We start from the raw sequence: 25,421 nt of genomic DNA on the forward strand, positions 1-25,421 counted from the left end.
GCACTGAGGCCCCTATGATGCTGCTTTATTATTTAGATGAACTTAAATGTTTCTGCTCATCTGAGACAATAAGTAGGTCAGGTATGTTTGTGTGCCTGTGTGGGCGTTTTGAGAGGACCATTTTGAGTTTTTAACCAGAGTGAGAGCATGTTTGCAAAGAAGCGATGCTGCTCCTCACTTCTTTAAGGGTCTATTTTAGGGTTTAGTGTTCAAGTTAGAATTGGGATTAGGTTAAGGGCTAAGGTTAGGCATGTAGTTCTGATGGTTAAGGGTTCGGGAATGAATGTAGTCAATGAGGGGTCCTCACATGAAGTACAAGAATATGTGTGTGTGAGTGTGTGTGTGCGCGCGTGTGCTGTAGAACTGCCAAGTCCAGCTATGTAATAAAAGTAAACAAAGGCAGCTACAATGCCTGGTGAGGGAAGGGCAACCAGGGTAGTCTTACACTGCTGACTAAAATCATAATCATATAACAGACTGCATCACCTGTAAATGAAATTACTTCAGTGCAGGACAGTCATTATACACCGATCAGCCGAAACATTAAAACCACTGACAGACAACTGAATTACATTGATTATCTCATTACAATGGCACCTGTCAAGGAGTGGGATATATTAGGCAGTAAGTAAACAGTCAGTTCTTGAAATTAATGTGTTGGAAGCAGGAAAAATGGGCAAACGTAAGGATCTGAACGACTTTGACAAGGGCCAAATTGCGATGGCTAGACCACTGGGTCAGAGCATCTCCAAAATGGCAGGTCTTGGGGGGGTGTTCCCGGTATGCAGTGGTAAGGACTACCAAAAGTGGTCCAAGGAAGGAGAACCGCTGAACCGGCAACAGGGTAATGAGCACCCAAGGCTCACTGATGCATGTGGGCAGCAAAGGCGAGCTCGTCTGGCCCTATCCTACAGAAGCGCTACTGTAGCTCAAATTGCAGAAAAAGTTCATGCTGGCTATGATAGACAGGTGTCAGAACATACAGTGCATCACAGCTTGCTGCATATGGGGCTGCGTATCCACAGACCGGTCAGAGTGCTCATGATAACCCCTGTCCAGAATCAGAATTACTACCAGAATAAGTTTACTTGGCCAAGTATGTGTTGGCCTACACATACAACGAATTTGAGTCCGGTTCCTCCATTGCTCTCCATTTACTTACACAGACTAGACATACAGTTAAAACAAAGACAACAAGGTAAACATACATATTTAACTACTATGTACAGATTTAAAAAGTATATTATATAAAAGAAAAAACACTGATGTAACAGGAAGACAGTACAATGGTGCAGGGTACAGATGTGGAAATAAATGTTAATAGGCTACTTTACATACATGAGGTAGGTGGACATGACAGAATATGCATGTATACAATATACAGTATATACAGTGTGCGTAGACTTATTTTTGGCAACAATGATATGTTAAAACTGTGTTTAAACTACAGGATATATAATTTAGTATTTGTAGGTATAGTGGATGTTAAGTGTTGCACGGGGATTGTTTCTGACACTGTATGATTGTTTTAAGTGTTCATCAGTGACGGCCTGCGGAAAGAAGCTGTTCTTGTGTCTTGTTGTTTTGGCGTACAGTGCTCTGTAGTGCTGATCAGAGGGAAGGAGCTGGAACAGGTTCTGGCCAGGGTGCGATGGGTCTGCAGTGATGTTGCCTGCCCATTTCCTGACTCTGGAGATGTATAAGTCCCGAAATAAAGGGCAGGTTGGCACCAATGATTTTCTCTGCAGTCCTTACTGTCCACTGTAATCTGTTCCTGTCCTGTTTGGTGGCCAATCCAAACCAGACAGTGATGGATATGCAGAGAACAGACTGGATTACTGCAGAGTAGAACTGAATCAGCAGCTCCTGGGGCAGGTTGAACTTTCTGAGCTGGCACAGAAAGTACATCCTCTGCTGGGCCTTTTTGATGATTGTGACTGTGTTGTACGCTCACTTCAGGTCCTGGGAGATTGTGGATCCCAGAAACCCTAAGGTTTCCAGAGCAGACACTGTGCTGTTGAGTATGGTGGTGGTGGTGGGGGGGGGGCGTGTTGGGGGGGGGGGCTGTCCTCCTGAAGTCCACTGTCATCTCTACAGTTTTGAGCATGTTCAGCTCCAGGTTGTTTTGACCGCACCAGAGGGCCAAGCTGTTCAACCTCCCACCTGTATGCAGACTCGTCACCATCCCAGATAAGGCAGATGATCGTTGTGTTGTCTGCAAAGTTTAGGAGTTTAACAGACAGGTCTCCTGAGATGCAGTAATTTGTGTAGATGAAGAGCAGAGGGGAGAGCACACATCCCTGGGGGGCACCAGTGCTGATTGTCCAGGTGCTGGATGTGATTTTCCCCAGCCTCACCCCTGCTGTCTCCTGTCTGTCAGGAAGTTTTTGATCCATTGACAGGTGGGGGCTGGTACAGTGAGCTGGGTGAGTTTGGAGTGGAGGATGTCTGGGACGATGTTGTTGAACGCTGAGCTGAAGACCACAAACAAGACCTTTGCATATGTCCCTAGGGAGTCGAGGTATTGCAAGATCTAGTGCAGTCCCATGTTGACTGCATCATTTGCTCGGTATGCAAACTGCAGGGGGCCTGTGATTTCCTTCGGGTGGGCCAACACCAGTCTCTCAAAGGATTTCAGACGTCAGAGCGATGGGCCTGTAGTCATCTAATCCTGAGATACAGCGTCTATTGGGGACCAGGATGATAGTCAAGCAGGAGGGAAAGTCACACAACTTCAGTGTTCTGTTGAAGATCAGAGTGAAGATAGGGGGGGGGCAGCTGGTCAGCACAGACTTTCAGGCAGGAGGGAGACACACCATCTAGGCCTTGTGTCTTCCTAATCTTCCGTCTCTGGAAGAGCTGACACACATTCTCTTCATAGATCCTGAGTGCAGGTGGAAGGGGGGGGTGCAGTTGGTTGTGTGATGTGGCCGAAGAGGGTGAGGGGTGTGAGAATGGGCTTCTCAAACCTGCAGTAAAACATTTTCAGGTCGTCAGCCAGTTGATGGTTCTCTACAGTGTGGGGGGATGGTCTCCTGTAATTGGTGATGTCCAGCAGGCCTCTCCACGCAGATGCAGGATTGTTAGCTGAAAATCTGTTTTTCAGCTTTTCAGTGTAGCCCATTTTGGCTAACCTGATATCCTTTGTCAGTGTGTTGCTGGCTTGATTGTACAGGATCCTATTTCCATTCCTGTAGGCCTCCTCCTTGTCCTGAAAAAGCTGCCTGAGTTTTGCTGTGAACCAGGGCTTATTGTTATTGAAGGTGCGGAAAGTTTTGGTGGGCACACACAAGTCCTAATAAAAGCTGATGTAAGACGTCACAGTGTCTGTAAATTCATCCAGGTCTTTAGATGCAGCCTCAAAAACACTCCAATCAATAAAGTCAAAGCAGGCCTGAAGCTCCAATTTTGACTCACTGGTCCATCTCGCCAGTTTTAACCACAGACTTTGCAGATTTTAGTTTCTGCCTGTATGTTGGGTGAAGATGAAGAAGACAGTGATCAGAGTCCCAGGGCTGCATGGGAGACAGAGCGATAGGCATCCTTTAATATTGTGTAGCAATGATCCAGTGTGTTTTTGTCCCTGGTGGGACACTTAACGTGCTGTCTATATTTTGGCAGTTCATGGCTGAGGTTTTCTCTGTTAAAATCCCCAAGGATAACGTCTGGATGCTTGTGCTCCATGTTTATTATCTGGTCAGCCAGCTGTTGTAACGCCTCACTAACACAGGCCTGGGGTGGAATATAGACACCAGCTAGAATAAATGATGAAATCTCCCGTGGAGAATAAAATGGTTTACAGTCAATGAAAATCGTCTCAGTGAGGGCTGCATGATTTCTTCAACACTGTGACATCTTTACACCAACCTTCGTTTATATAGAAACAGATTCCACCTCCCCGTTTTGTCTCTGTTAGCTCCATTTCATGGTACGCTCGGAGGAGTTGGAAGTGCAGCAGATGGAGTGAATTGTTCAGAATATGCTCACCAAACCAGGTTTCAGTGAGGCACAGGACAGCAGATCTGGAAAAGTCCATGTTTGTTCTGTTGAGGAGCAGCAGTCCATCAGAGGGCGGACATTCATCAGGTGGATTGATGGGAGCACAGTTCGAAACCCTCACTGTCGCAGTTTAACGAGCACTCCGACTTGATTCCCCCATCATCGGCTCTGGCAAAGCCCATACAGAGTTCCTGCTCCTCTAACTAAAAGCTTGGTAAAACTGCCCGGTTCATTGGGTAAAAAAGTTTGACCAGTAGAAAGTTTGAGGTTTAAAAGTTCTTCCCTGCTGAATGTGATCAGAGTGAGAGTTGGAAACTAAACAAAAAACAGAATAAGTACCAGAGAGCGTGGAAATGAGACTGTATGATAAGTGAAAAGATGGGGGCTGAGGGCTAGTGAGTGTCAGAGCAACTATCCAGGATGAAACAAAGAACATCTATGAGTACATCAGAAAGAGGGGGCCCCAGGATGAACAGCTGACTGAGTACCTCAGGCAGAAGGAGACAAGAGAGGGGAGGAAGAAGAAGAGGTATCATGGAAGACCAAACCCCTCCATGGGATGTACCATCGACAGATAGAAGACGTGGCTGATAGAGAAATCCTATCAGTGTCTAGAAAAGGCTGGACTGAAGGACAGCACAGAGGCTCTGATCATAGCAGCACAAGAACAGGCACTCAGCACCAGACCAGTAGAGGCAGTGGTCTACCACACCAGACAAGACCCAAGATGCAGGCTGTGCAAAGATGCCCCCGAGACAGTTCAGCACTTAGTAGCAGGGTGTAAAATGCTAGCTGGGAAAGCATACACTGAAAGGCATAACCAAGTGGCTTGGGATAGTGTACAGGAATATCTGTACTGAATAGACTGGAAGTCCCCAAGTCCAAATGGGGCACACCGCCAAAGGTGGTTGAGAAATGGCAGAGCTAAGATCCTGTAGGACTTCCAGGATCCAGACTGACAAGCAGACACTGGCTAACCAACCAGACATTGTGGTGGTTGACAAGGAACCGAAGACAGTAGTAGTGATCAATGTAGCAATCCTGAGCAACGGCACCATCAGGAAGAAAGAGCATGAGAAGCTAGAGAAATACCAAGGGCTGAAGGAAGAACTAGATGGCAAGTGGAAGGTGAACTCCACAGTAGTCCTAGTGGTAATAGCAGAACTAGGGGCTGTGATCCCTAAACTGGGAGAGTGGCTCCAGCAGATTCTAGGAACAACATCTGAGGTCTCTGTCCAGAAGAATACAGTTGTAGGAACAGCTAAGATACTGCGCAGAACCGTCAAACTCCTAGGCCTCTGGTAGAGGACCCAAGCTTGAGGAACACATACCACCCAAGAGGGAGATTTTACATATATATATATATACACACTCACCGGCCACTTTATTAGGCACACCTGTCCAACTGCTCGTTAACGCAAATTTCTAATCAGCCAATCACATGGCAGCAACTCAATGCATTTAGGCATGTAGACATGGTCAAGACGATCTGCTGCAGTTCAAACCGAGCATCAGAATGGGGAAGAAAGGTGATTTAAGTGACTTTGAACGTGGCATGGTTGTTGGTGCCAGACGGGCTGGTCTGAGTATTTCAGAAACTGCTGATCTACTGGGATTTTCACACACAACCATCTCTAGGGTTTACAGAGAATGGTCCGAAAAAGAGAAAATATCCAGTGAGCGGCAGTTCTGTGGGCGAAAATGCCTTGTTGATGCCAGAGGACGGGGGAGAATGGCCAGACTGGTTCGAGCTGATAGAAAGGCAACAGTAACTCAAATAACCACTCATTACAACCGAGGTATGCAGAAGAGCATCTCTGAACGCACAACACGTCGAACCTTGAGGCAGATGGGCTACAGCAGCAGAAGACCACACCGGGTGCCACTCCTGTCAGCTAAGAACAGGAAACCGAGGCTACAATTCGCACAGGCTCACCAAAATTGGACAATAGAAGATTGGAAAAACGTTGGCTGGTCTGATGAGTCTCGATTTCTGCTGCGACATTCGGATGGTAGGGTCAGAATTTGGCGTCAACAACATGAAAGCATGGATCCATCCTGCCTTGTATCAACGGTTCAGGCTGGTGGTGTAATGGTGTGGGGGATATTTTCTTGGCACACTTTGGGCCCCTTACTACCAATTGAGCATCGTGTCAACGCCACAGCCTACCTGAGTATTGTTGCTGACCATGTCCATCCCTTTATGACCACAGTGTTCCCATCTTCTGATGGCTACTTCCAGCAGGATAATGCGCCATGTCATAAAGCTCGAATCATCTCAGACTGGTTTCTTGAACATGACAATGATTTCACTGTACTCAAATGGCCTCCACAGTCACCAGATCTCAATCCAATAGAGCACCTTTGGGATGTGGTGGACTGGGAGATTTGCATCATGGATGTGCAGCCGACAAATCTGCAGCAACTGCGTGATGCTATCATGTCAATATGGACCAAACTCTCTGAGGAATGTTTCCAGTACCTTGTTGAATCTATGCCACGAAGGATTAAGGCAGTTCTGAAGGCAAAAGGGGGTCCAACCCGGTACTAGCAAGGTGTACCTAATAAAGTGGCCAGTGAGTGTATATATATATATATATATATATATATATATATATATATATATATATATATAAAACTTTTTTCTTTGCTGTTTAGTCAACTTGGCAGCTGATGAGTGCGTGACACATGAAACAGGCTTATACTGTTATGTATTAATTTTCCCCCCTACATCTATCTTAATATTCTGCCCCTCATTTGTTGAGCACTTTAATTAACACCATTGACTGTTTCCGAAAAAAAAACAAACAAAAATGCTAGATATGTATTAAGATAGAGATATATTAAACCATCGTAATACTCTGCTCCTCATTTGTTGAGCACTTTTATCTACACCATTGATTACTGCTTATGGCATGAAACAGGCTTGTACCGTCTCATAAAGAATTTACTTGACTCACTGGATTTTATATATATATATATATATATATATATATATATATATATATATATATATATATATATATATATATATATTTATTTATTTATTTATAAACATTTTTTGTGTGTGTGTGTGTGTGTGTGTGTGTGTGTGTGTGTGTGTGTGTGTGACACACCAAGAGTTTCAGAGTTAAGCAAGCTAATCAATTCTGGCAATTTGTCCTCTATTTTTTGGCAAACATAAAAGGCAGGTAAGATATCAATATCAATGGAGAAGGAAAGAACTCAATCATTTATTTAAATGAACCTTTTTTTTTTATTCTTAATTTATTTTGCAATACCCTAAGTTTTCTGCTATGTCAACCTACAGGCCTGTAACAACAACCTCACCAATATACATTTTTATTTCAGCTTTTTGACTCAACAGTCCTACTCAGGAATTATTTGATGGACAGGAAACCTGTCCAGGCCATTTCCTTGTCATCTCCCCAATGTCTGCTGGGATAGCCTCCAGCCCCACCATGACCTTAAATTGAAGCTGTGAACTCACCAGAATGGGGAAGCCGGTCAGGAAGTCGTAGATGAAGACAATGCCACTGATCAGGTAGGTAATCTGCAGCGATGTCTTAAGGGGCTCTGACCCGTCGATGGATGACCTCCGCTTCCCCTGGGCATCCTCCACCACTATGGTGGGCACATTGAACTTGTTCTTGTCTGCCTTGTGACCCGCCTGGATGGAGAAAGTTTGGAAGAGGGCAATGCCGATGCAGATTACGCCCATGGCCACGCTACCACCTATCAGTAGCAGGAAGCATACTCCAAAGCCCAGGCCAATCTCGGTCACGATGAAGCGGCAGTCGGAGGTGTAGAAGCGGTCGATTGTGTCATGCCACCCCACGGCTGGCAGCGTGGACAGGATGAAGGACACCATCCAGATGCCCATCACTGTGTGCACTGCCTGCTTCTTTGTGTTACTCAGCCTGGAAACAGAGGACACAGGATATTTGGCTGATGTTAATCTGCTGTCAGATTTCTAGGTATAGGGTCAGAAAAGTAAAGATGCCCCTCTAAGGATTTTTCCTTTCAACAGTGCTACAGTTTTAAATAATTAATTGTAATGTATATTTATCATTTAAAGTATGACCAAAATTATAATTCGGAAGATTTACAGTATGTGAAAATGAATATCCTTTTTGATATTTTCTATTGGTGGCATATGTAATACAACAGCTAATACACACATTTCCAAATTACGAATATTTTTGTGGTTGCTTATTTTAATGGTTATTATGGGGTATTACTTTCCTGGGAAAAATTATATGGCTGATAGTGATTCATTTCACAAATGCAGAACAGTCAAATTCAAAATAATTAAGGAAGTAGTTTTAAGTAAAGATGGGCAATAATCCAATATATAACTGTTTATCATGTCTTGATGGTATTTTATCAGGATAAAATTCAGATTATTGTCATATTATGATACACAATTTTACTACTACTACTACTACTACTTTTAGCTGCTCCCGTTAGGGGTCGCCACAGCGAAACATCCGTTTCCATTTCTTCCTGTCCTCTGCATCTTCCTCTGTCACACCAGCCACCTGCATGTCCTCCCTCACCACATCCATAAACTTCCTCTTTGGCCTTCCTCTTTTCCTCTTCCCTGGCAGCTCCATATTCAGCATCCTTCTCCCAATATACCCAGGATCTCTCCTCCACACATGTCCAAGCCATCTCAATCTTGCCTCTCTTGCTTTGTCTCCAAACCATCCAACCTGAGCAGTCCCTCTAATATAATCATTCCTAATCCTGTCCTTCTTTGTTACTCCCAATGCAAATCTTAGCATCTTCAACTCTGTCACCTCCAGCTCTGCCTCCTGCCTTTTCGTCAGTGCCACTGTCTCCAAACCATATAACATAGCTAGTCTCACTACCACCTTGTAAACCTTCCCTTTAACTCTTGCTGGTACCCTTCTGTCGCACATCTCTTCTGCACTCCCCATTACTTTGGACAGTTGACCCCAAGTATTTAAACTCATACGCCTTCGTCACCTCTACTCCTTGCAACCTCACCATTCCACGGTCCTCCCTCTCATTCACGCATAGGTATTCCGTCTTGCTCCTACTGACTTTCATTCCTCTTCTCTCCAGTGCTTACCTCCACCTCTCCAGGCTCTCTTCAACCTGCACCCTACTCTCGCTAGATCACAATGTCATCTGCAAACATCAGTCCACGGAGACTCCTGCCTGATCTTGTCCATCAACCTGTCCATCACCATTTCCATCACCATTGCAAACAGGAAAGGGCTCAGAGCCCATCCTTAATGTAATCCCACCTCCACCTTGAACCCATCTGTCATTCCAACCACACACCTCACCATTGTTATACTTCCCTCATACATATCCTGCACCACTCCTACATACTTCTCTGCAACCCCCGACTTCTTCATACAATACCACACCTCCTCTCTCGGCACACTGTCATATGCTTTCTCTAAATCTACAAAGACACAATGTAACTCCTTCTGGCCTTCTCTATACTTCTAAGTCAACATTCTCAAAGCAAACATCCCATCTCTTTCGTGGCATGAAACCATACTGCTGCTCGCTAATCCTCACCACTCCTCTTAACTTAGCTTCTATTACTCTTTCCCATATCTTCATGCTGTGGCTGATCAACTTTCTACCTCTGCAGTTGCTACAGTTCTGCACATCGCCCTTGTTCTTGAAAATTGGTATCAGTATGCTTCTTCTCCACTCCTCAGGCATCCACTCACATTCCAAGATTGTGTTAAACAATCTAGTTAAAAACTCCACTGCCATCTCCCCTCAAATCAAAATGAGGTCTGAAACACTTGAGGAAGTATTATTTTAAAAATAGTTTTGGTGTGATATTATATTTCACTTTGCCACACAGTTCAATGTGATGACATGCAGTCTGATTCTTATATATGGTATTTTTGCATATGTAAGCAGATATACTGTTGTATATTATATTGTGTAAAATTCCTTGTGATTTCCGTGATAATATTTTCTATATTGCCCAACACTAGCTTGAAGAACACACAAAGAAGTTGTGGCTAACAAGCAGAAATGTTTGAACAAGCTTGAAAAAGACCTTTACCAACAGATATCACAACAATAATAGCTTAAAACCCAAGATCAATAGTGTCTGATTTTGTTTGGCATCGAGGTACGTGCCGATGTCACTGCCCTAGCAACTCTGTTTCATTTCGAACAGATCTCTGGGGCTTGCATAGATCAAATACAGTTGCAATTACCAAATGTAATGTTGGTACTCAGTAAATTAAACAAAAAAGACAATATTCAGGGTTATAAATTTAGTACTTTAAATAATGAATACAATGGATGGGATGGGCATTGTTGCCTTTTTTGCCTCTAACTTCCCTAACAGATGTCAACATCTGCAAAACCAATCCTGTTGGTTCCACCCATACAACCCTCTTGTAAAGACAGCCCATAAACCAAGACCTTCATTTTGATACGGGTACAACTGGTAGACCTAATCCAAAGACTGTGGATCTCAATGGGTGTAGTATGGCACACGTACTATTTCAACCATTTCAAATAAAATACATCCCGACTAGAAGCAGAAGCCATGATGACCTGAAGACTTATTTCAATGGTTCAGTAAGAAAACAATACTTTTTAGAACAATTGACAAGTCTGTCTTAGTGGCTATATATGCACAGTAATGTTAAGTGGTTTTCCTTAAAGTGGCCCTTATTCTAATCAGCTAATATGGTCATGTTATTCACAGGACATTAATTGTTACTGCTACTGTTGAAATAGCAATCAAGGTTACATTTCAATATCATTGGGGTTAGGGGACAGTCGTCAGAGTTAGACCAGTCAACCAATAAGATTACTGCGAGTCACATTCAAAGGGTCCAGAATTTGATCAAAGGGTAACATCTCTGTGTAAGGAAAAAAAAAAACAAAAGAGAGAGAGCGATGGATATCTGGCAATATTGCCCTGTATTGTAGTGGAGGCATGGGTGCCAAAGTAATGAACAGAGCATCTTCGTGAAATTAAAAATCACACCTATGTCATCAGAAATAATTAGAAACTAATAATCCCTTATTCTGGAACTGCAGAAGAATATATCTCCTTTCTCATTTCGTAATGTTTAAAATGATAAGAAAGAAAATCCTTCAGTTTATTTGTTGACATTTTCAAAAAGCTTCGTAATTCAAATAGGTTAAAATGGAGGGAGATCGATGGTTTGCTCGTGGCAAAAAAAAAAAGGAAAGCCTTTTATATCCTTTTGTCTACTTGTCATCTAGATCTATTTTAGAGAAGAGGGATTTCCATTTCCTCTTACTTCCCAGAAATTGTTACAGCCAAGCAATTTTCCAAATGTTTGTGTTCCCAGGCAGTGACACTTCAAGATTCACAATAACACACATACATCTAAAAATATGGCAGTGACTAGTGTTCTCAGTTTCAAAAAGAATTTGCTGAAACATTTGCACCTAGGGTAATGCTGAGCTGCTGAAAGCATCTGTGACAAAAAAATAAAATAAATAAAAACAGTGTAGACAAGGTGAGTCACAGTCATACAGGCTGATCCTTGAGAGTTAGAAAACATGGTTTAAAATATGAAGTGGCAGGGACAGGATTTTGTAGTTCACTTTTATGATCCTCTGCCCTCCTTCATTAATGTTAAAGTGGCTTAAAGGGATAGTTCTGAATTTTTGAAGGGGGGTATAATGAGGTACTTATCCATAGTTAGTGTATTACCAGCAGTAGATGGTGGTTGGGGCGCCCGCAGTTTGTGGAGAAGCAGGCAGGAGTATAGGCAGGGCTAGCAAGCAATGTAGTGCTGTGGAAGGGGCCAGAAACAAAATGTATTTTAGTCACCTAAAAAAAGAGTCAATAGTTTAAGTGTACGCTATAGTTACAGTACTAAGTATTTCCACCGCTTTACCTTAATACAGTACGCAGTACAGCTACGCTTATGCGTAGGAATACATACGTTCGACAGTTGAGAAAATGCAATGCCAAAAAAAAAAACAACTGCCGTCTGATGGCAAGATAAAGCGGTGAAAATACTCTAAATATAGTGTACATTTAAACTAATATGGATTTTTTTAGGGGCACCTTTTTTAGGTGGCTAAACTACGTTTTGTTTCCGACCCCTTCCACAGCAGTACATTGCTTGCTAGCCCTGCCTCTACTCCTGCCTGCTTCTCCAAACTGCAGCCATGCCGACCAGGATCAACTGTAGGCAATACACTGACTATGGATAAGTACTTCATACAACCCCACTTCAAAAAATCCAACTATCTTTTTAAGGCTTCTGCTCAGTGTCAGTTGTCTCAGAGGAGGACTGGAAAGAAACCCAAGCAATGTCCATCAAGAAAACCCAAACATACCAAATCTGTCAACCATGCTCTTCTGCTTTCTTTTACATTCTCTGAGGGCGCACATAGCTGACACAGAAGTTTGCATCTTTGCACAGAAAAGGAACCAACAAACATAGTTCTTAAAGTATTTGTGACTCGTGACTTGTTAGGTTACATGGGTTGAAACAGGAAAATGTAAAGGCCCCTTAAGTTTGATTCACGCTTTGCAGGAAAAGAAGGTCTTGTTGTCGCTGTGAATAATAACACCAGCCTTTACTGAGTGTGCCTGGGGTACATGTGAGGAGGACTTTACATTACCAAGCTTGAATCCATTAACAGAAAGAGCGTGGGGAGTGGAGAAGCCGCTAAGAGGTAGTAAGCTCAGTGCGGAGGAGAACAGATGCTGAAGTACAAGGTTGGAATTCATAATTCAGGTTTTAGCTGTGTGTTAGCGTCAGGGAGAAGAGGCGGTCATGCTAGCTCAACAGGGCAAATGTGGAACCATTCAAATGAAAGATGAATAGCAATTACATGTTGCATCTGCTGAGCTATCACTCAGGCGTTGTTAAAAGTGACCTGAAAAGAAAAACGAGAACATCATGAAAAAGGAGACAGGAAAAAATATAGTACAAGAACAAGCAAGAAGGAATGACATAAAAGCATTTGAGCGAACCCTCATTATCATGTTTGTTTGGGCTTCGGCCAGTGGTGACAGCTGCACAAGCAATATAGATAACACCACCGAGGACAGATAAATGGATTAACAAGAATGTTTGCATGTCTTGTTTGACTGTGCTTATCTGAGTGCAGCTGGGATATTGGTGTACATGGCTCTGACCTGGACATCTGTGACCCTCACAATCTATGAAGTAAAGTCACTTTCTGCTCATCAACACAGGAAGAGAAGAGGGGGAAACAGACCATAGATCTTATAAGCAACCATGCTGTATTTACAAGAAACCTTCCAACTTTCTCTATGTTCCAAAATGACGTTCACTGGTTTGTGTGGCTTCAACAAAAATGAACAGCACTTTTAGATGTACTCAGGCTGCTGTTCGGTATAATTTTTGCTCTAGAAAAGCATTCATCTGAAAAATGACTGTTTTATGCTTGATGACCAGAAAAATTGAGTATATAGCCGCATAGCCATAAATAACAGTTAAGGGCACAAAAATACCACGAGTTTTGTTTTTCTTTAAGGTGAGAGCCTTTTTGATTTTTCTCAATCTCTTCTACACAAATTACTAATTTGCGTCTGTGTATGGCTTTTTTAATCATTGTATTTGATCACTGTGTTTGTCATACATCCCAGTTCAACTGTCTTTCATCGACATGTAAATCTAATAGTATGTATTGAAAAGATTAGCACACATAAAACTAAAAGCAACAGTATCATGAGAATGACTTTCCCCCACTGGTGAAATCTAAGGAAGACAAACACGTCTGATTTTCTACTTTTCCCCCCAGAGAATATCAGACCCTTTTGAGCGACATTGACAGCTGAAAATAAATGCTTTACATCTACATTACTTGTCTCTAAAAGACAGATGTGGTCATCACTTTTACAACCATGGACTTTATATATACATCTTCTGACACAGGGTACCATCAATTGTTGTAGTATTTTGTGGTACCAAAAATTGTCAGCTCTGGTGTTATTTGGTGAAGACCATTAATTCTACTTGTAGCGACTTGGATTACGATGCCACCAGATATTTGCAGAGTCTACCAAATTGTGGCTAACAGATAGATTGGAAAGACAAACAGAAAATGTACAAAGTTTTTCTTGCACACCCATGGAATTTTTTTAGCGTTGACGTTTGTCTCAGAGACCAGTGTAGAAACTGGGTTAACGCCTGAATTTAGACACTAATTGTCTAACACTGATGTCTTTGCAAGCCTGGGTGATTGCTCGTTGCAAGAGGTAGGCAATGTTAGGGGTAAGGAATTACAAATAACCATCAGCTTTGCCTCTGTCAGACAATCTTGAGAGCTAAAAAAGTTCCACAGGTGTGTAAGAACCAGTGTTGTAGTCGAGTCACTAAACCTCGAGTCCGAGTCGAGTCTCGAGTCCCCAGTGTTCGAGTCCGAGTCCGAGTCACCAAAGAAAAGTCGAGTCGAGTCCGAGTCGAGTCCCCATTACCTGAGTCCAAGTCAAGTCCCTATTACCCTAGTCCGAGTCCGAGTCATCAAGGTTGAGTCTGAGTCGAGTTCCAAGATGGCTCCAGTGATCCACTCGGGCACAGTCAAAGATCTGACATACAAATAAAAAAGGTCTACATTAAACAAAAATGACACAGCTGTCACCATTTCAAAGGGAGTTTATTTACTTTGTGACACGATAGCCAAACAAATGCACACCCACACACTCGCACACATGCATGCGCAAGCATGCGCGCACACACACATTTTTAGAACAGTCTGAATTTCTTTGACATTCTGAACACTGGATGTGCTTCAAAACACATTTGATAGCTGTGAATAGCATGCTATTAGCAAATGGTGGAAACAGTATACAGAAGTAAGTTCCACAGCATACAATACATTCATAAAAACTAGTCAAAAGACATTGTCTCTCAGGAATAGTTAGGAACAAAAGGCTGGTGGCACTAGTTTTAAGCATACACGTTGCATTTCAAAAACATAAGATCTGACAGCATGGAACTACTCAACCTTGCACGGTGAGGCCTCATCAAAATGCCTCCATGACTAAATACCCTTTCAATGGGGGCACTGGAGGTAGGGATAGAGAATACCTGTGTGGCAATCTGATAGAGGGTAGGGAATTTGGATTTGTTTTGCTGCCAAAACCTGAGGCACGGGACTGAGTCAGAGTCCTGCTCAGCGATCAAGTTGAGGTATGCAGTCAACTGAGCCTGGCCAGACGGCTTCTTCTCGGTGGAGGAGGGAGTCCTCCTATAGTGGGAGAACATTCTCAACTGCTTCTCAGGAGGAGACTCTGAAAGTTCACCTTCCCCTGGTCCTGTTGCTTCCGCTGCATCTGCTGTTGATACCGCTTGCTTGTCACCCTCTGCCTTTATATACTCTGAAATGAGAGGGGGCATGGGGGACTCATTACAAATATGTTATTGACTAGGCCAACATGACAAATGACACGCCTATGTGCTTTATTGTAACACCTTCAATGATATAAACATCACAACAATCAAATAGTTAATCACTTAACTAACGTTAATCAAAACATTTCTCACCTTTGATCTCAGTCTTCAGCACATCTTTGACGTCACTGTCCAGCTGCACATCATGTTCTAGCCGCTGGAAGCCAAATGCTGGGTCCAACACAGATGCTATGAAGTAGGCATTGGTGAAAGGAAATTTGGTGGGGCCTCTTCCTTCAGCCGGCTCACATCCTGGTATCTTGACTGCACTGAAAACCTCTGCAAACCTTGTTTTCAAGGAGCTCTCCAGAGCTCTCACCAGAGGCCCACAGTATCTGGCTTTTCCTCTTATTTCCTGCAGGTAACAGCGCAGAGTGAGGACACAGGGCACAATCACACTGACGGTGACAGTAGTCTCACCCTGAGTTAGGTTGGTTGCCTCTAAGAACGGATCAAGAACTTCGATCAGTTCTTTAAGCTGAGCATACTCTCGCGGGGATAAGATAAGGCTTTTGTGCCCCACTGATTCCAACACACTGGACAGCTTTTGCATGTCTAAATGCACATACACTACCGTTCAAAAGTTTGGGATCACCCAAACAATTTTGTGTTTTCCATGAAAAGTCACACTTATTCACCACCATATGTTGTGAAATGAATAGAAAATAGAGTCAAGACATTGACAAGGTTAGAAATAATGATTTGTATTTGAAATAAGATTTTTTTTACATCAAACTTTGCTTTCGTCAAAGAATCCTCCATTTGCAGCAATTACAGCATTGCAGACCTTTGGCATTCTAGCTGTTAATTTGTTGAGGTAATCTGGAGAAATTGCACCCCACGTTTCCAGAAGCAGCTCCCACAAGTTGGATTGGTTGGATGGGCACTTCTTTGAGCAGATTGAGTTTCTGGAGCATCACATTTGTGGGGTCAATTAAACGCTCAAAATGGCCAGAAAAAGAGAACTTTCATCTGAAACTCGACAGTCTATTCTTGTTCTTAGAAATGAAGGCTATTCCATGCGAGAAATTGCTAAGAAATTGAAGATTTCCTACACCGGTGTGTACTACTCCCTTCAGAGGACAGCACAAACAGGCTCTAACCAGAGTAGAAAAAGAAGTGGGAGGCCGCGTTGCACAACTGAGCAAGAAGATAAGTACATTAGAGTCTCTAGTTTGAGAAACAGACGCCTCACAGGTCCCCAACTGGCATCTTCATTAAATAGTACCTGTTAGAGCCTGTTTGTGCTGTCCTCTGAAGGGAGTAGTACACACCGGTGTAGGAAATCTTCAATTTCTTAGCAATTTCTCGCATGGAATAGCCTTCATTTCTAAGAACAAGAATAGACTGTCGAGTTTCAGATGAAAGTTCTCTTTTTCTGGCCATTTTGAGCGTTTAATTGACCCCACAAATGTGATGCTCCAGAAACTCAATCTGCTCAAAGAAGTGCCCATCCAACCAATCCAACTTGTGGGAGCTGCTTCTGGAAGCGTGGGGTGCAATTTCTCCAGATTACCTCAACAAATTAACAGCTAGAATGCCAAAGGTCTGCAATGCTGTAATTGCTGCAAATGGAGGATTCTTTGACGAAAGCAAAGTTTGATGTAAAAAAAATCTTATTTCAAATACAAATCATTATTTCTAACCTTGTCAATGTCTTGACTCTATTTTCTATTCATTTCACAACATATGGTGGTGAATAAGTGTGACTTTTCATGGAAAACACAAAATTGTTTGGGTGATCCCAAACTTTTGAACGGTAGTGTAAGCCTTCACCTGCTTCAGAGTGGAATTCCATCGTGTGGCATTCGCTGTTGGAATTGTTGCATCACCAGAACACGCTTCAAAGCAGTCTTTAAACGAGGTGCCACTGTGGAGGAGGTTGGCTGCACGGGATAGCTTTGCTAGGGTGCTTGACAGCCCACTGGTGTCTTTCAGACCATCTTTTATGACCAACTGCAGTGAATGTGTGAAGCATGATAGTCTCTGCATCTTACAGTTCTCAGCCAAAGTGTCATTGACTGTCTGTTGATCTTCTGGCATCAGGTCTTGCCATATTTCATCATCGTCCTCAAATGTGCTGGGATCATGAGCTTCAGCATCACAAGGATCCTCTAGGGGAAAGCTGGCCTGGAAAGCTTTTCTCATGTTGGATGCATTGTCAGTTATGACAAAGTTGATCTATTCCTTAATCAGGTATTCTTCAGCACAGCATTCAAACATCATTGCAATCTTCTCTCCTGAGTGTTTCCCATGCACTCTTTTGCAGGAAAGAAGATATGACTGAAGGCTGAGTTCCTGTTTTTTTTATCCATTGCCACTGTGTGTGCTGTCACTCCAAGGAATGACTGCATCTTTCGATCACTCCAAATGCCTGTGGTAACAGCAACACTCGATGCTTCTGCCAGCTGGTTCTTTATCTGTTCTTTCTTGACTTCCACCATTCCTGGAATGGTCACAGAGGAAATTGTGGATCTTGCTATGGGCCGGTACTGAGGGTCCAGGACATGCAGGAAGTGCTTGAAGTCCTCGTTGTCAACGATGGAGAGTGGCAAGCAGCACTTAATGATTAGATCTTTTACAAGGGCATCACTTATTGCCTTCTGACGTGGATGTTTGAGGTCGTACATCCTTTGCTGTCCATCATTTAAAAATGATGTGATAGTCTTCTGACCTGGAGCAGCTGGCATCACATCTGAAGCAGTGGAGGCACGGTATTCTTGGAACCTAGGGGAAGATAGGATACACACTTTAGCTTGCTGATGCCAAACTGTTTCAAGTAATCTTTCTCACAGCAAAAAATTTGTAACGTTATAGCTATAACAATATGCAATAAAAATACAAATGTTACACATTATACACATAGTGGTTTGAACCATAACCAGTTAAGTTACATATTTAGTTATCTATATAACTAACATTACCATATTAGTAGATTAACTAATGTAAACTAGCTGGATAAATGAAAAGTATGAGAAAAGATACATAATTTATGAGACTAACAGGACAGGGATTAATTAGCAAAACCCAGTCATTTAATTATTGATTTAAGTATGTTACATGCTACCTAGCTGAGCTTTAACTCTCTATCCTCCGTGAGTCTGTACGTTTATTCTGTATGGGTCAGGGAGGGTGTGATTTTGTTAGAAGACAGAGCCAGTTCATAGTACTGTTCAAAAGCTACGTCGCGCGTGTCTATTTTTAGAATTTGGCACACCCAATGCTGCATATATGCAAAGAAAAATATCCCCATATTTACAGTAGCCTATGCGGTGTCACCAATCACGATACGGTTCGGTAGTTTTCGGTACATCGGGGGGGCGGGGGGGGGGGAATGCCACATCCGTCAAATCTTGTACCGTCCCCAGCTCTCAAGAAAACCAGTGGCGGCATCCACATTAGCTTTCTTCAATTAGTCCATTAAGCGAGTAATAGCCTACAATTATTTTTATTTGCATTGTAAAGTTGTGCACATTTTATCAACATTATTTGTGGATGCATATAGGCTAGACTTCTTCCTTCTCCGCACTTGGAGAATATTCATGGCGGAGATCTGCAATGTGCGGATTTGTTATTGCTAGTTAAGATTAATGCTAACACGTTAGTTCAGAGTGGTGTGTTTTTTCCGTTAAGTGTATGCTACTTGGTAATTAGCTAAATGATAAATAAGAAAAATCAGTTTTAATCTCCCTATAACACGAAGACGCTGCGTGTTACTTACCAACTCATCATTAGTGAGATCGATGGCACGCTCGTACCGAAAGCGAACCGTACTGTGACTTTTCTGTGCAATGCTGCATTAGCATTCTAACAGTAACGTTACTTAACTTACCTATACAATCTCACTTGGTTCTAGTGATATGATATACCCGCCACACGACCTAACCCAACATCTTGGACCAGTGGTTGAGTTACTTCAGAGGCTATTGTTACCGTAGCTAGATAGCTAGCTAGCTAACGGTAACTGATCACCAACCATATCATCAACTGACTGCATATCACTTACTTTTCTGGGTGCATCCTTGACAGGTGTCTGTTGAAGTTTGAGGTTGTCCCGGTCTTCTCCTCAATAGTTCGTTTACATATCGAACATCTAGCAGTGATCTTGCTGGAATTTGTTGTAAAATCTGTGTAAGCAAAGCGCACAATTCGGGGCGTCTCTTTAGGCATCTTCGCGCTACTGAACATGACGGTATGCACGCCACGTGAATCCGCATGTAGGTGGAACACACGTGCCTGCCCTTACACGAAATTGAATAATGTTACAGTATTAATATAGCTATCAATATATTTTAATAGGGCCTATTATTTAAAAAAAATCTAACAAAAACAGTCTTTATCAATTAAAAAGTCAGAGTCCGGGTCTCCAACTTCCGAGTCCGAATGCAGTAAATTCGCGAGTCCGAGTCCAAGTCCGAGTCATCAGTGCTCAAGTCCAAGTCGAGTCACGAGTCATGACAATCAGGACTCGAGTCGGACTCGAGTCCGAGTCCTGGACTCGAGTACTACAACACTGGTAAGAACAAATGATTGATGAATGAGGTCCAATGGCAATCTTGTAAAATCGAAGGAGACGGGCTAAGAAGTTGACTTGGGGCAAGGAGCTTCCCCATCACACAGAGAAACCAGTTCAGAAATGTTGGAAGAGGCCAATATTATTGTCCAAATACTATCATTTTCAAGTGGCTTTGGAGGGTGTTGTAAAAGATCAAATAGCAAAGCTTGTAGTAGCTTAGAAATTGGCATGTAATAGTACAGTCTTAGATTTTTTCTTTTTTTTTATAAAAAGGGCTATGCTTTTTGTTTTGTTTTTTTTTGGGGGGGGGTAAATCCATATACAATATATGCTTGTTTTTAAAAGGGTAAGGAAAAGCACAGTAATCCCGTAAGTATCAAAGAACCTTTTTCTAAACTCCTCCAAAATAGTCACTAAAAATGGTATGTCATCTTCTGCATTCATTTTTGACCCCTGCAGGAAAAAACATGCACTGACATGACATATGCCTGATATTCATATGCATAATTTGTGTTGAAAAGTGTATTGTCCTAACCCAGATACACTCATCCCTTGAGAATGGGATATTCTTTTTACAAAGTGCCTGCTGAACTGACCTCAATGAGACACTCTTTCAATCCGGCTTTCGTCACAAGTATAGTACTGAGACAGCATTACTAAGTGTCCAATGACATTCTTATGCAAGCTGATGAGGGGGAATACTCTATTCATATACTTCTAGATTTAACTGCTGCCTTTGATACCATCGATCATGCCATCTTACTTGATAGGTTGGAGAACTGGGTTGGCATTTCTGGTACACCATTAATTTTGTTTCACTCTTATCTGACTAATAGATATTTTAATGTTTGTATTAACAATCATGTATCCTCGTCAGCTTCCCTACTGTGTGGAGTCCCTCAGGGGTCTGTCCTCGGACAAATCCTCTTCTCCTTATACATGCTTCCTCTGGGTCACTTGTTTAGTCACGTTCAAGACATGTCAAACCGCTGTTATGCCGATTATACTCAGATCTATTTCTCTGCCAAACCCAATAACCTGAATCAACTGTCCTCCCTCCATGATTGCTGAGCTGCCACCAAAGACTGGCTGTCCCTTAATTTCCTCCATCTAAACCTTGATAAAACTGACGTTCTCTTAATTGGTCCTGAGAACTTTGCCACTGCAGTTGATCAGTTTATTGGTCCACTTCATTCAAACATCAAACCTAACACTAAAAATCTTGGTATCAGCTTTGACCTGAATATGTATTTTGATCACCATGTTACCAAGCTTGTCCAATCCTGTTTTCTTCAGCTAAGAAATACTGCAAAAATCAAATATTTTGTCTTTTAAAGATATCGAAATATAAATTCACTTTCATTTTCTCCCTTCTAGATGACTAACTCCCTCTGCTCTTGCCTCAACCAAGCTACTTTAAATTGTCTATAGTTGGTTCAGAATGCAGCTGCTAGACTACTAACTAAAACTAGCCGTAGGTCCCATATGCCCCTATTCTTGCATCCCTCCACTGGTTTCCTTTAACATTTAGAATAATCTATAAGAGCTTATTGATTACATTTAAAGCACTGCATGATTTTGCCCCCAGTTATATTTCTGATCTTCTCATTTCTCTTTCCACTTCCCGACCACTCTGATCCTCAAACCTCGGTCTTTTATCCATCCCTTACTCCAACTGAAAAACAAAGGTGACTGCGCGTTTGCAGTTTTAGCCCAAAGCCTCTGGAATAATCTTCCCCAATCCATTAGATTCACTGAATCTTTGGACCGTTTTAAGCGGCTTCTAAAAACCCATCTTTTTAGGCAAGCCTTTTTATAGCTCCCCATCTATGCCTTCTGTTTTGGTTAGTTTTTACCTTGGTCTGTTACTCCCTGTGCCATGTTTTACATTCATTCAATTTATTTCATGTATTTACTTGTATTTTTCTGATTGAGTGTAAAGCACTTTGTAACTGTGTTTTTAAAAGTACTATATAAATAAATCTTTACTTACTTACAAGATGTTAACAGTCCATTGTTTGAAGGTTAGATGGCCAACTCAGAGAAAGACCAACCCATATCTGTTGATTTTCATTTCTTAGAGAGGACACTACTGGCAAAATAAAAGCAATATACAATATGACATATTACAAACACACTATAATACATATAGCAGTGACAGCTGGTGGTGATATTTGGTGGGTGGGCTAACAAATGCATTATACCCATCAATAGTTCATGCTGCAGCAACAGCAGCATCACATCCGAGATACCAAGTTACAGCAATGACACTATATACCTTGTTCTAGTAAGTGCTCTACAACAACACTATAGAGAAGTAACCACAAGAATGGTCTGATGCAAAAATACACTCTCTCTCTCTCATCCCTCTCGTACGCATGCACACACACACACACACACACACACACACACACACACACACACACACACACACACACACACACACACACACACACATTTTGTTGGATAAATGTTTCAAATCCACAATTCCTTGTTGGGTCCAAGCCGTGTCTCCTCCAAAAAGCAACCATGGGAAACAGAAAAGTGAATTTTTAGCTACACTTGCCATCAGCCGGTCCTCTTGTTGAAACCAATTAACACAAATTTACAATTTTGTCATTTGTCTTTTGTGTTATTTGAAGGATCTGTCCCTAGTCTCTTCACTTCCAATTTTGCCTCCAAAGACATAGAAGAAAATGATTGATACAGTAATAATCCACCTTGTTCACGCTAAAGCCCGCACTCACTTTCCCCTCACCACTCTCGCAAAAGTAGCACCTCGCTGTACGTTCCATTACTCTGTTTGTCCGCTGTCATTTTTCAAAAGTCAACAGCCTGAGGCCTGAATTAATTTAGCCCAAATGATCGGCAAATCAGGGGGGCGTGCCACGATGCCTGTCACTCTCTGTACGTCTGCTGTCATTGGTCAAGTCAGTGGCCTGAGGGCTGAATGAATTTAGCACAAATGATCGGCAAATCAAGGGCACGTGCCATGACACCTGTCACTCACTTACTATGAAGATGAATAGAAGCTGATGCTACCATGTTTGGGCTGTAAAAAATAAACCCATTTAGATATCTCCTATGTTTTTCTTGTGTCTATTCGTTACTGTTGCTGCTGTAGGTTCCACCAAAATTTAAAACAATCTGTTCTATGGTTTTTTTAACAATAATTTTCCCATCTTTATTGTAAAAGATAGAGAGGGCTTAGCCCTGTAAGCCCATTTATACCAGCTATCCCTGTTATATAGCATGTCAACAAATTGTGCCTTTAGAGTCTGCTTGCTACTGCATTTATAATTGCTGTACAAGGATTAACAGAGTTTGTCTTGTCTGGTCTGGTCTCATCTGTTCTTGCCTTATCCTAAAACTCACCTGTAGTTTACAGGCCAGCGCACCATCCACATGCGGTGGTAGGAGAGTGATGTGACAGAGAAGCACGTGACCAGCGTGAGCGTGTAGAAAGTGGAGACGAACACCTTGCACAGACCCTCATTCCACTCATAGTTGGAGTGCTGGCGGCGGAGTGTGATGACGCAGTACATGGTGATGGGGATGGCCATGTTGAGGATGTGCGTCCCGGCCAATGTGCAGATGAGGAACTCCAGTGGCTTCCACTTCTTCTGCTTGGCGCTGACACTCAGAATGCCCCAGGTGTTGGCCAGGATGGACACGCCTGAGCAGACCAGCCAAGCCAGCGTGTTGGCTGTGATGACCTCATCCTTCATGGTGGTCACCTCATCCACCATGTTGGGAGTGGGGCAGGGTGGAGCCCAGGGGGCTGGATAAAGCTGTTGGCAAGAGGAGGTGCACACGAGGAGAAGGAGGAGGTATCAGTGCTGGTTTTGGTGGTGGTGGCAGCGGTAGCGGTGGGCAGTAGGAGGTGCAAGGCATTGGCCAAGGCAGGCATCCTATCTGGGTGGACGGGCTCTCTCCATGGGTTGGGCACAGAGGGTAAAGGGCAAAGTAGTGGTGCAACACAGGGGTAGGTTGGACAAGGAGAACGGCAGTGCCAAGCAATTTTCCCTGACAAGCCTAGTGTTTTGGAAAGAGGGAGGGAAGCAAGGAAAGAAACAAACATGAAAAGAGGAGAATAAGAAGAAGGGACAAGAACAGAGGGATAAGAGAACAAAAGAGTGAATGAAATTACATTAGTCAATCCCATTCAACAAAATCCCTTCATTCATATAAAATCCCTTATTCTAATCAACTAATATGGTCATGAAATTCACAGAACATTAACTGTTACTGCTACTTTTGAAATCAGAATCAGAATACTTTATTCATCCCCAAGAGAGAACAGCATTTCTTAGCTGTAGATCAATAAGCAGCTGTTTATCTTTAATTACTGTCAACTTTGTGATATATATAACAAATATCTGGAGCTGAGGCATTAATTACTGCAAAATTGCTAAGTCTCTTTAAAAGAAAAATCCCTGATGGTTTACTAAGATCCAAAAGTCAACTGATGGTTAAAGGCTTCAAATTGTGATCTGAAATGAAATTTATAGAAAATTATAGCACATGATACCAATAAAATATCCAAGTAAGTCAGTAAAATATCTACCGATTCAAACCAGGGTTGCAGTATAATCAAGTTACACTACAATGGTCTATTCCAGCTTTGATTATTGAAACTGTAAACCTGGGACATGCTAGGACATCTTATCTAATATGGCTACAAGGAGCTTCTGAAAAGAAAAAAAATCTGACATCCTGGTTGATTTTCACTGCTGTTTTATCAAAGCTACAGCCAAACAGTATTGTCACCAAAGAATGTGACAATATGCTTTGAATAGAGGCAAAGTGCTAACCACTTGGCAACTGTGCTGTCCTAAATCCATCCATTTTCTACACACACTTACACTTTTTTAGAGTCACCTGGGGCTACAGCCTTTCCCAGCATGCTCTAAGGGGAAGATAGGGGGACATCCACAACAGGTCAGACATCATTATTCAACTTCCCTTTTCATAATTCATACAAACTCAAGTTAGGTTCTCAGAATCACAAAAATGTATGCGTTTGAACTCTGGAAAGAAACTGCAGCACTCACAGCTCCAAATACAGGAAGATGCAACCTTCAAATTCACTGTAAAAAAAGACAAGCTTACCAAGTTATCCATCCATCCATCCATTGTCTTAACCGCTTATCCTGCTCTCAGGGTCGCGGGGATGCATGGGCCAATTCCAGCAGTCAATGGGCAGCAGGCAGGGAGAAACCCTGGACAGGCCGCCAGGCTATCACAGTGCAGGCACACACACCCATTCATTCCTAGGGACAATTTAGTACCGCCAATTCACCTGACTTACATGTCTTTGGACTGCGGGAGGAAACCGGAGCCCCCGGAGGAAGCCCACGCAGACACGGGGAGGACATGCAAATTCCACACAGAGGACGACCCGGGATGACCCACCAAGGTTGGACTACCCCGGGGCTCGAACCCAGGACCTTCTTGCTGTGAGGCGACTGCGCTAA

The 25,421-nt window shown here is 42.6% G+C and overlaps 1 protein-coding gene across 1 annotated transcript in view; it reads right to left on the reverse strand.

The window, feature by feature from the left end:
• Positions 1-23,693, reverse strand: part of LOC130108165 (probable G-protein coupled receptor 153) — a 46,803-nt gene extending 23,110 nt beyond the window's left edge. Inside the window, exons 1-2 of the mRNA XM_056275018.1 lie at positions 23,320-23,693; positions 7,490-7,919 (exon numbers count right to left, since the gene is read on the reverse strand). Coding sequence (XP_056130993.1) covers positions 7,490-7,919; positions 23,320-23,693 — 804 coding nt within the window. The remainder of the gene's footprint in view (positions 1-7,489; positions 7,920-23,319) is intronic.
• Positions 23,694-25,421: the final 1,728 nt, after the last annotated feature.

This window comes from Lampris incognitus, chromosome 2 (genome assembly GCF_029633865.1).
Source record: "Lampris incognitus isolate fLamInc1 chromosome 2, fLamInc1.hap2, whole genome shotgun sequence".
Classification (NCBI taxonomy): domain Eukaryota; kingdom Metazoa; phylum Chordata; class Actinopteri; order Lampriformes; family Lampridae; genus Lampris; species Lampris incognitus.